Source organism: Amblyraja radiata, chromosome 38 (assembly GCF_010909765.2).
Source record: "Amblyraja radiata isolate CabotCenter1 chromosome 38, sAmbRad1.1.pri, whole genome shotgun sequence".
Lineage (NCBI taxonomy): Eukaryota > Metazoa > Chordata > Chondrichthyes > Rajiformes > Rajidae > Amblyraja > Amblyraja radiata.
Window position 1 is genome coordinate 4078285 of NC_045993.1, and position 12767 is coordinate 4091051.

A 12767-nucleotide genomic window follows, 5' to 3' on the forward strand; every position below is an offset into this window, starting at 1 on the left:
CAGTTCCTCTGGAGAGGCACTCTGCAAGTTCACAGAGATCAAAAATAAATTTGCTATTGATTCTAGAAGGATGCTAAAAGGCGGCTAGGTTATAGCCATATTCTATTGTTCAAGTTGTGGAGACTTCAGCCTTGTTCCTCTGGCTTTGAAGTACAATGCATCCATAACATTTTACTGCAATTCTTGGGTTTGGCACATGCAAATATGCAATGGGAACGATCAATTAAAAACTAATATCCCTTCAAATATTCAATATTACAGTCCAGTAATGTCTACAGGGATATGGGTCATGCCGTTCCACTCTCCCTTTAGTACCGAAGATTAGAAAACCCTACAGCCATCCTTGGTAAGAAATCTGGTGCATTAAATCAATGGCAGTTCTGTTGTCTCTGGGTTTAGTCATTGAGGGAAATAGCACAATTGTGCAACTCTAATCTACAAGATACATCTTCCTTGACAGCATATGAATGAATTAAGCCATCAGCAGCAGCACATTAAAAGTGCTGGTACTATTCCACAACAATTACTACCACTAGGAACCTCACACAGAATTTATTAATTTCCAGAGATTTCAAAGTCAAAAGATATATTTAAAGTCTGGACCTGTAATTTACAATTAAAACAATGAAATGTACTTAGACAATGTGCACACACTGGCTGGGATTGAAGTATTCTGGGACAAATCTATTGAGAATAGAATGTATAATTTGGTCTTCAAGTATGCCAATACCCATTACATATTCAGCATGCAAGGTAGAAAGGAGTATTAGTCTTGCAACTGCAACGTCACAAGCAGGTTTCAGTAGTTTGATTAGGGAAACTACATGTGTATTCATAAAATCCAATTCAGGTAAAAATCCAGTCAGACAAAACAGAAAACTTTACTCTGGAAGAATGCTCCATTTTGCTTCATTCCTTTCCAAATTTGTGGAAGATTCGTGGGTATCATCCCCTGTGACGCGGTCATTGTATATAACTGGGAGAAATCCTCATTCAACACATCCCCACAGGACACGTGCACGCATCCAAAACTAATGGGGAGGTCATGGGATAGCTCCATTTTCCTCCTTCGCACCCCCCCCCCCCCCCCCCCCCCGATATTTCTTTCCTGGACCTCGGAATAAAGGCTAATCTCAGCATCTCTGATGCTGCATTTAATTTAGCTTAGAGATACAACGTAGAAGCAGGCCCCTTTGTCCCAAAGTCCGAAACGACTGTCGATCACCCGTACACTAGTTCTGTGTTATCCCACTTTTGCATCCTACACAATATGGGCAATTTACAGAAGCCAATTAACCTACTGCAAATTTACGTGCAAAAACTGCATATCTTTGGAATGTGGGAGGAAACCGGAGCACCCGTAGGAAACCCACGCGGTCACAGGGAGAACGTGCAAACTCCACCCAGGCTGCATCCATAACCAGGATCGAACTGGGGTCTCTGGCGCTGTGAGGCAGCAGCTCTACCGATGCGCCACCATGATAATCTGTTAACAAAGTGGAGAATGAGATACAATGCCAAAGACTCTTGGGTTCGTCAATTAATAATACTGCACCTTGCAGCGCTCCTTCAAAGAAGATGCCTTACGCCTGAATGGACAACTCCTGCCATTCCGCCACTTGTTGGAAGACCTTTCCCCAACTACCACAACTCCTTGTCCACCTGGACACTACACGGCAAACTATAACTTGCTCCAATCACCTCCAAATCTGGGGAATATTTTCCTCAATCAATACTCAATGTGTCACCAGGAGAATGGATGAGTGGCCTTGCTATTTGCTGTTCTCATGATATTCGAATGAAATAGTACAGCCCTCAAAATAAGTCATTATTTTGTGCATGATGTCATCTATTTTTGTATATGGTACATGTCGCGACAACCTATTTGGCATTTTGAAGATTCCTTTTCGTGTGTTGCAAAAAAAACTGTCAGGGTGCATATTAGGTTCTGATCACATTCAGAGGCATAGTTAAAAAACACTGATTGGAGTACATCGTTTCCACATACACACACACACACACAAACAGCAGCAATTTTTCAGATGATACCATTGGCCGGACACTTGTTTTCTAAGGAGAGGGTAGCTATGAGACGGCTCAAATTATCAGCTATGATTTTCAATTCAAAGAATCTTGCTGCTACGAAATGAATGCAAAATATTTAACATTATTAATTAATGACTTACAATAATCACTTTCCAATGCAGTGCATCTTTGTTGGGTACTGTATTGTGAATTACATGGCTGATCTCTTGCATAACCCAGAAATCAAGCAAGCCTGCTTGCATTATACCAGTGAACGTCACCATACAAGAGACCATACTTCACTGATGGAGTTGGGCTGACAAGTCTTTAACAGTTCTCTTTGCCATGTGTCACAGTGCTTGTGAATTGTAGGGAGGGGGGTTAAATGGTATGGGCAGGTTTAAACAACAAAAAAAAGGCACAAACTCAGCAGCAAGGCAGGAAATTCATCAAAACTGATGGGATGGATACTGCTTCAATGAGTTACCAGTAAATGGGAAGAAAGGTATCTGGTAAGAATTTGGAAAAAAACAAAAATCGCTGACATAAGCACCATTTCCTTGCTCACACTACTTAGTCTGCACTGCCCCATCATAGGACATTGTAACTCTTCCAGGGACGGCAGGACTTTTAAAATTTGTGCTTGCCGATTTAGTCAAGTTAGGAAGGAAAGATCTGATGCTTGCAAGGAAGAATATATACAACATAGTGGCTTTAATGGGAGAGCGGGTTTGAGATTGACATATACATATATATATATTTATATCTTTTTAAAAAATTCATTAGACCAGAAAAGTGGTACTGATGAAAAAAAGGTTCTCTCAAAGACTCACCATCCAGTGAACACATAAGTACTTTTTTCACACTGATTAAAAATATATTCGAGAATCTTATCTGCATCTTCTGAACTAACAGATTGCTCTGAAAACACTTCTAACACAGGCATTTGGCAAAAAAACATAGAATCTGCTTTTATTCACCACCCTGTCGTGCCAAAACCCTTCCCACCAAAACAGAGTGAAGCAACACAGATCAAAGTTTTACACTGTTTCAATTATTTTACTGGAAAAATTAAGAATGGGGATAGGTCTGACTTTGTTGAGGCTCAGTCAGTCACAATGCCTTGAAAAATCAAGTATGCAGTCTATTGCAAGTTGTATTTATTTTGGGAGTATTTCAGACAATGCAATAAATCCAATTATCCTATGGTCACTGCTGATCAATTTTCACTGCTTTTCCAAACGATTGTTGGAACTGCAGTGAAAATAATTATAAAAATAAAAAGAACAGAGTTAATACAAGTATGGGTTATCACTTTAACAGTCCGCATCATGTCACATTTAGGAATGTTTCTCTTTAAATTTTCTTCGACCGATTAAGAATCATAGAATAAGCAGAATATCCCATTGTTGCTGCTGCCTCAGTAATTACTCTTAGAGTCCAACATCTTCAGTCACAGTGAGTCTGCCGTGAAAAGAAATGCAACTTTTCTTTGCGGAGGTAAGCAGCACATTTCGACGCAATATCCTGTATTTATTGTGCTGCCTCATTTATATCATGACCCTCTTATATATATATACAGTGTAGTGTACACAGGTACTAACTGAGTCTGAGACATCTATAGAAAAACTACAACACGTCATGCATGATGTAAGAAAAGAAATGAAAAAATATCTTGGGATTTTTTTGTCCGTTTTGATTTTTTATGTATTAATTACCCTGAGTCGACATCACATCAGTCGACTGTGGGTCACAAAAAGGTCCATATCGGCCGTAAATGTCCTTCGCTCGGACTGCGAAGTAATACTTGCTTCCTGACACAAACTGAGTGAGAGTGCAGGCCATGGGAAGGGGCAGCGCCTTCACTTCTCCGATTTTCTTCCACTGAGATGGCGTGGTGGTGGCGGCAGGGTCTTCGTGGTAGGCATAGAGATGATAACTGTCCACAGGCACGCAAGTGCGGTCCACTTCAGAGACACTCCAGGACAAGACAATTCCGTTTTGGCTCTGGACACGGGCCAACTTCAGTTGGGGCTTCTGGGGCGGGGAGGTGTTGGCTGCCTCGGGAGGTAGCCGCTGTGGTGCCTGGGCTTCAGGGAGCGGCGCCGGGTGGATGGGTCGTGGTGGCTCCTGCTACAAAACAAAGGAGACGGAATCATTCTCAAACTCTTCAAAGGGTGGAGAATCCCCATCCATTCTTTCATAAGATGTAGGAGCAGAATTAGGCCATTCAGCCCATCAAGTCCACTCCACCATTCAATCATGGCTGATCTATCTCTCCCTCTCAACCCCATTCTCCAGCCTTCTCCCCATAACCCGACACCCGTACTAATTCCACAGATTACCAGCCGCTGACTAAAGAAATTCCTCATCTCCTTTCTAAAGGTACATCCTTTTAATCTGCAGCTATGGCCTCTGGTCCTAGATTCTCCCACTAGTGGAAACATCGTCTCCACATCTACTATTTATACCTTGCGAGAGGATTTGAGTTTAGGAGCAAGGAGATCCAACTGCAGTTGTACAGGGCCCTGGTGAGACCGCAGTATTGTGTGCAATTTTGGTGTCTTAATTTGAGGAAGGACATTATTGCTATTGAGGGAGTGCAGCGTAGGTTCACCAGGTTAATTTCCGGGATTGTGTGACTGACATATGATGAAAGAATGGGTCGACTGGGCTTGTATTCACTGGAATTTAGAAGGATCAGAGGGGATCTTATTGGACAGGCTAGATGCAGGACAAATGTTCCCGATGTTGGAGGATTCCAGAACAAGGGGGTCACAGTTTAAGAATAAGGGGTCGGCCATTTAGGACTGAGGTGAGGAAAAACGTTTTCACCCAGAGTTGTGAATCTGTAGAATTCTCTGCCACAGAAGGCAGTGGAGGCCAATTCACTGCTTGGCTCTGCGTTGTCACTGCATACACTGCAGTAAGAGAGAGTTAGATTTAGCTCTTGGGGTTAAAGGAATCAAGGGATATGGGGAGAAGACAGGAACGGGGTACTGATTTAGATGATCAACCATTATCATATTGAATGGCGGTGCTGGCTTGAATGATCGAATGGCCTACTCCGGCACCTTTTTTCCTTCTTTTTTTCTTGGGTACTGTCGGTGGGGAGTTTGCACGTTCTCCCTGCGGCCATGTGGGTTTCCTTTCAGCTGCTCTGGTTTCTATTCACATTCCAGATGTAGGTTTGTAGGTTAATTGACCTCTTTTGTCCCTGGTGTGTACGGAATAGAGCAGATAGTGGGATAACTTTCTAGAACTAATGTTAACGGATGGTCAATGGACAGCGTGGATGGTGAGCTTCTTATGGAAGATAATTTTGCATCACACGTACAAACAGGTGAAAATCTGGAACTTCTTAAATGGACTATTGATTGAAAGATAGACCATGGAAACAGGCCCTTCGGCCCAAGTCCACGCTGAGTATCAATCACCCGTTTCCAGGCTTTGTCCTTCTCAATTTTTCTTATCCAGCTTCCTCTGACCTCCTACCTTGCTATTGAGGGAGTGCAGCGTAGGTTCACCAGGTTAATTTCCGGGATTGTGTGACTGACAAATGGTGAAAGAATGGGTCGACTGGGCTTGTATTCACTGGAATTTAGAAGGATCAGAGGGGATCTTATTGGACAGGCTTAGATGCAGGACAAATGTTCCCGATGTCTAGAAAGGGTCCTGTTTAGTCTAAAAAGGGTCCTGTACAAAAATGTCGTCTATCCATTCCCTCCAGACGCTGCCTGACCCACTGAGTTACTCCAGAACTCCGTGTCGTGTCCACATTTTCAAATTGACATGACACAATTTCCCCGCCCCCACAAATTAGCAGAAAAGCAACATTTTAATTAGACCTTTATTGATTAACTCAACAAATCCCTATCACTGGATATACTGTATAAGTGATGGCACAATGTGTTCAGACGCACACTCGCAAATGCCTTACCTGTGAAGGGCGGTGATGTACCGTGAACTGAGGCATATTCGGCATCATTGGGATGGAGATCACATTGTTGACAATGTACGAGGTTTGAGGCAGCCGAATTGACATTCCTGCTGAGAGAAGGAAAGACTTTACTTTGGAGAACAGAGTGAGCTTTAACAACAACACTGGCAGGTTAGTGGGTGATTAAGAGGAGAGGTGGCAGGGAGCAGTTAATCGGTGGCGAAATGGACAAGTATTTAACTTACAAATGCGATTGTGTAGAAGTATTATGAGCAACAACAACAAAAAAAGCTATGTCAACAATTCCTATTCAAGTTTGCCAAACCATTGGTTGTTTTTATCTGGGATTTGGTCAGCACTTGAGTTTCTTCAGAATCTTAAACTGGGGTTTCCAAAATCTCACACTCAAGGCATTCAACAGCTTGCTTCTAAAGGAACTTGAGAAATATCACAGGCTTGCTTACATGAAAACAGGAAACATCCATGGTAAGAGAAGCATGGAGTCAAACATGTTAGGTTTTCTTAATGACTATTGAATACATCCCTCTAAAAAAATAATGAATCAAAATGCACGGCAGTGAATCTTACCAGTGACAGGGGGCTGAGGACTGGGCTGGCGCATTGCTTGGCTCTGCGTTGTCACTGCACGCACTGCAGTATGACTTGGGTATGCGGGGGGCGCTGTGTAAACCGCTGGATTGGTGCTTCCTCTTTGGAGAGCAGGAAGTGGCAGTCTGACCGGATTCTGTGAAGGGGGTGGCGGCATCTGAGGACGTTGAAGCTGCAATATGTTAACACTCGTTTGCCCTGTGAATGGAACACATTAAATGTTATGGCAAATCTGCTCAATAATCTTAATAAGACATTAATTTTTAAGCCTTATTAACGAAAGGCTTATCTGAAGGTAGACACAAACTGCTGGAGTAACTCAGCGGGACAGGCAGCATCTCTGGATAATAAAAAGAATGGGTGACGTTTTGGGACGAGACCCTTCTTTAGACTGAGAAAGGAGGATCTCGACCCGAAACATCACCCATTCCTGTTATCCAGAGATGCTGCCTGTCCCACTGCATTACTCCAGCATTTTGTGGCTATCTTCAGTGTAAACCAACATCTGCAGTTCCTTCCTACACTTAAAGACTTACCTGTATATTACATCTATCATGATCTCAAAATGTCTTAACGTCTTACAGCCAACTCAGTACTTTACTGAAATGTAAAGTTGCTGCTGAAATTGAGGGAATACATCCCTCTAACCCTGTCCTATCCATGGAATGTATTGTACTCAAGTTACTCTTTTCAACAGAACTAAAGAAAGGACAGAACAAATACTTAAATAGGCTTGGGATGTTTCACAACCTTATTCAGCAGTAAAGACATCATTGCAATACAGAAATGCAGTGAATTCCTATGCAAGCTCCTACAAATGTGACATGGGCCAAATCAATTCTTGAAGGAATATATGTTTAAGAAGAAAAAAAAATGTTTTTCTTCACATGATGGGATTATTTAATGTCCACACAGGGATTAATTATTTAGAAATTAAACTGATAAACACTTTTTTTGTTTTTAAGTATTAGACGATTAAAATTGATTATTTTTGGAATGAAAAGTAATTACAAACTCCTGCATTGCATTTCTTGGAAATTTACCAGGACACTTCTGTGATGAGTCACCCATGCGCCCCTCAAGATTTCCACGTGATGAAATTCTTGCTTTGCTTGCAATTCTTGCCATCCCCTGCAGTAGTGCAGAGGTTGGAGATCATTCCTCATGCAACATTCTTTTTGCAGCATTGAAGAGCAGCAGGATCTTATCAGAGGGAAAGGTAGACCGCAAAACCAGCCATGTTGTCTACACCTTGTACATCTCTACATCCCTGACACTTACAACCATAACCCGCTCCCATTACCCCTCATCTCCATCCCGCACCACATTGTGGATACAGTGGGTGTGGAGAGGATGTTTCCACGTGGGAGAGTCTAGGATCAGAGGCCATCACCTCAGAATAAAGGCTGTACTTTTAGAAAGGAGATGAGGAGGAATTCCTTTAGCCAGAGTGTGCTGAATCAGTGAAATTCATTGCCACAGACGGCTGTGGAGGCCATGTCAATGGATATTTTTAAGGCGGAAATTGACAGATTCTTGATTAATAAGAGTGTCACGATTAGTAAGGGTTATCACCACACTTATAGGTCCCAATCGACTGCAACAAATGTCTCCACTCCTGACCATCCAAATCTCTTTCAATATCCCACCTACCCAACCATCCAAAACTGTCAGTATCTTGAATTTCTCTTCGATTTGCCTTCATTTATTGATGTCCACTCCTCTCACTTAAACCTCCATCAGGCTTCCATCTTGGAACCATGCAACTGAATTTTGCAGTGGCATAGGGCAGGACGAAAGAGGCCACGTATAAAGTAGCTGTTTAGCACCTTGCTCCCAAGGTCATTAGGATGCACTAGAATTGCTTGGTAGATTCTCATACAAAATAATGTGGCAGTATCTTGATGACATGATCGTTAGTAAAGTGATGTTCAATATTGGATGCAATACCTGTCAATACTCTACCTGCAGACATGCTTTGCACACTGGCCGTCTGCACAGTTAACGCGATCGTACTGGGGCTGGTCTGGGTTGTCGGTAAGTGGGACTGTGTGGTGGTCTGCTGTGGAGACATCCCCTGGGGGGCTGCAGGAGGTCGAACCTGGGTCTGGATGGTGGGTGAGGATACCAGAATCTGGCTCGTTGCTTGGCTTACAGGCTGATTTTGTTTCTTGGAACCTGGTCAAGAAAAGAAATTGTCAAACTAATGCAAGCATATTGTATAACAACTCTCAGACAAAGAATTGGAACATTTTGTGAGCATTATCCATTTATTAACAGTACCCTGATGCAAGTTCACATGCGTTAATTTGTAAAAATGAGCATCTGGTCTTTATAGCCAAATTGATCTCATTTAGTCTACTCTCTAAATAGCCCCTATGTACCACTCATAGAATTTCTGATCTGTTTTATTTTGTTTGACATGAAGATTGCCACAGTCATTTTAAATGTTCAACTTGCCTTGAATGATCAAGAAATTATTTTCTAGTTATTTTTTGTTTGGACCCATTAGGTTGAATGGCCAATTTCTCTGATGTAAATATTAACACGGCTAATTGACAAAAAATACTAAGTTTTACTGCTGCAATGTTATTTTCTTTTACTCGGTGGCACAGAGGTAGAGTGGCTGCCTTACAGCGCTAGAAACCCGGGTTCGATCCACATACAGGTGCTGTCTGTACAGAATTTGTACGTTCTCCCCATGACCTGCATGGGTTTTCTCCGGGATCTCCAGTTTTCACCCACACTTGTAGGCTAATTGGCTTGGTAAAAATTGTAAAATGTCCGTCGTGTGTGTAGGATAGTCCTAGTGTGTAGGGATCGCTGGTAGGCATGTGGACTCAGTGGGCCAAAGGGCCCGTTTCTGCACAGTGTGTCTCTAAACTAAACTAATAAACGTTTGCCTGATGTACTTTTAAAAAAGTGCCGGCTAAGATGGAACCTCATAATGTGGTCTCCAAAGGAATTTTTACTGATCCCAGAAATTGACAATAAAATTACATCGGATAAACCCACTGTAAATTGGGCCAAGCAGTTATTCTGCATCAAAGTCAGGCAAGATCGACACAAAACGTTGGAATAACACAGCGGGTCAGGCTGCATCTCTGGAGGAAAGGAATAGGTGAAGTTTTGAGGTGGAACCGTTCTTCAGACTGCCATCTGCAAGCAGTCTGAAGAAGGGTTCCGACCCAAAACATCGCCTATTCCTTTCCTCCAGAGATGCTGCCTGACCCACTCCAGCATTTTGTATCTATCGTCGGTATAAACCAGCACCCGCCGTTCCTTCCTACACACTCAGAATCAGATAAGTCAGCTGGAATTTTGTAAAAAGCTACAGCAGACGTTGGTAGATTTCAGTGGAGAGTTATGCATCACCAAATACAGGGAGCTGCACAAGAAATATGGTGGAAGAGGTCATACCTTGTGCAGACATTTCATCTTCATCATCACCTGTCAGGTCAATGACGGCTCCCGTGTCACTTCCTCCTGTCTTTCCATTCTGAAAGAAAAAATTGCTGTTTTGCCATGGGATTCCTCGATGGACTATACATCAAAATCTGCTCACGTCACTACATAGAGACCAGTCAGGTGTGAACTGTGTTGTGGCTGCTCACCGTCTTCTCTGGCTTCACTTAATTGTTGATAAACGATCATTCTCCATAAATTTTAACACAAAGTCTGTTGTTATAAATCATAAAAATAATCAACACTATCCATTGACAGCGTTGATAATTGTGCGTCTTACCCATTGAACGTCATTGAGACTTAAAGAATGATGCAGGTCAGGCATATTTGTGGCTAAAAGATGGTAAACATTTTCCTACATGTTAAACCAATTTCCCTCTTGATCCTCAAAGTTTTAGCCGAAAGATCTAAGTCACGCTCCGATTTCCAACGAGGAAGCGGGTATCTGAGGTTATGGGGAGAAGGCAGGAGAATGGGGTTTGGAGGGAGAGATAGATCAGCCATGAATGAATGGCGGAGTAGACTTGATGCGCCATATGGCCTAATTCTACTCCTTTCACTTTTGATCTTAAGAAACTCTTCCCAAAGAGTCATGAGATACAATCTCTACCGTGTCCATGTCATTTGAGAGGCACCAAATCTTCCTTCACCAACTTCCTCCCATTATCTTTGTAGCTTCTGCCTTTCATTTACAGTGGGGGTGAGGGGAGGATCAAATTGCCAACCGTCACATCCATGGGGAACCTCAGTCTTTCTCGCTAAGCAGTAGACGATGGAAATATTAAAGTTAGTATAGTTTAATGTTATGTGTGTCGAGGTACAGCGAAAAGCTTTTTGTTGCATGCTTTCCAATTCTATAGTCAATATAAGACAATGTAATATAATACAAGGAATAGGATATTCTTGCTTGTGCCAGCATCTTACTTCAATATAGCCATTGCTGATCTTCTATCACAATGATGGTATCCTGAACTGATCCGGATTCCCCCAATTCTCTTCGGCAACATTGAAAGTTACTCTGAAGATGGACACAAAGTGCTGGAGTAATTCAGCGGGTTTAGTTTAGTTTCTTGTCACGTGTACCGAGGTACAGTGAAAAGCCTTTCTTGTGTGCTAACTAGTTAGTGGAAAGAAAATACATGATTACAATTGAGCCATTTACAGTGTATGGATACACGATAAGGGAATAACGTTTTGTGCAAGGTAAAGCCAGTAAAGTCTGATCAATGACAGTCCGAGGGTCACCAATGAGGTAGATAGTAGTTCAGCACTGCTCTCTAGTTGTGGTAGGATGATTCAGTTGCCTGATAACAGCTGGGAAGAAACTGTCCCTGAATCTGGAGGTGTGTGTTTTCATACTTCTATACCGTTTGCCTGATGGGAGAGGAGGGATGGTCAGGAAGCATCTCTGGAGAAAACAGACAGGTGATGTTTCGGGTTTGGACCTTTTTTTCAGACTGACTATTCTATTGGTCTCTACGACAGATGTTTTTATAACCAAACTCATGAGTAATTTCCTGTTTTTAAAGTAGATGGTTAGATATGGCCTGATTTTTATATCAATTTTGCAGCAGATATTTTGTAATTAACCTATTAATCTAATAAATGGATCTATTTTATTTGGTTTAACTACGTCTCATTGCAGTATTTTCCACAATCTCATTGCTATTTAAAATAAGTTGATCTAACTCCCAATTTGATTTAATATTGATTATCTAGTTGTTAACAACCTCTTAATTTAGGACTGCATACTAACTTTTTAAAATAAAAATTAGCTCTATATCTATTAACATTTCTGTAGTTTTCTCACAACAGTTGTTAATCTGGCAGGGATGGTTCTTGCACTTTGAACATTTTTCAATTCAATCTGCAAAATCTGGAGTTATTGGGAAAAATCTGACCAATTCATCTGTTACTACTCAATTCGCTCTCTATTCAGGCTGGTAACTATTGGACCCTGAAAATGTGGATACTTGATTTATCCATGGACTTCATTCCATTTCCCCCCCCGATTAATAATTTTAAAAAGTATCTTCCGTATTGTTTCTCTGGTTCTCTCATATCAATGGTATTCTCTTTTCCCACCTATAAAAAGTACACATTTAACATATCTATATCCTGTTTATTCAGCATATTTTCTCTTTGGCTTGAGGTTCAGTGATCAAAAATTCTAAGCAACTAGTTTTTGAGTCAGAACTGCCTAATTCAGCCACCCATAGCACACATTTAGTTTTTTCTTCCCAGAAACTAACTAATCTGGTCAGTATTTCCAGCATTCCAGAATTCTCCCAATTTGGCTAGCCCGTGCTGTCTCCTCCCCTTCCTTCACCCTCTAGCTGTCTCCTCCCACCCTCCCATCCGCCCGCCCTCGGGCTCCTCCTCCTCCTCCCTTTTTCCTTCTTTCTTTCCCCACCCCCCATCAGTCTGAAGAAGGGTTTCGGCCCGAAACGTCGCCTATTTCCTTCGCTCCATAGATGCTGCTGCACCCGCTGAGTTTCCCCAGCAATTTTGTGTACCTTCGATATTCCAGCATCTGCAGTTCCCTTTTGAACACAGTATTTCCAGCATCTCTGACTTCAGATTTCCAGAACTCCTGTGAACTACATCTTTGTTTCAGTATGCATTTCTCTTGTTTCTATTACTCTCATTTATATGTCTTACTCCTCCAGATATATCAGGTGTGATTAACAAAAATGTGTTTTCTTCTGTTACACTGCACAAAAGCAAA

The 12767-nt window shown here is 41.9% G+C and overlaps 1 protein-coding gene across 18 annotated transcripts in view; it reads right to left on the bottom strand.

The window, feature by feature from the left end:
• Positions 1-2720: 2720 nt before the first annotated feature.
• The window catches only part of LOC116967094 (activating transcription factor 7-interacting protein 1-like), a 102626-nt gene continuing 92579 nt past the window's right edge, over positions 2721-12767 (bottom strand). For 15 of the 18 annotated variants that reach the window (XM_033013574.1, XM_033013575.1, XM_033013583.1 and 12 more), the window contains 5 exons: positions 9995-10073; positions 8525-8752; positions 6554-6772; positions 5966-6075; positions 2721-4158 (listed from right to left, as the gene is read on the bottom strand). In XM_033013574.1, coding sequence (XP_032869465.1) covers positions 3736-4158; positions 5966-6075; positions 6554-6772; positions 8525-8752; positions 9995-10073 — 1059 coding nt within the window. In that variant the 3' untranslated portion in view covers positions 2721-3735. The remainder of the gene's footprint in view (positions 4159-5965; positions 6076-6553; positions 6773-8524; positions 8753-9994; positions 10074-12767) is intronic. The other 3 variants (XM_033013573.1, XM_033013571.1, XM_033013572.1) reach the window with 3 other exon arrangements.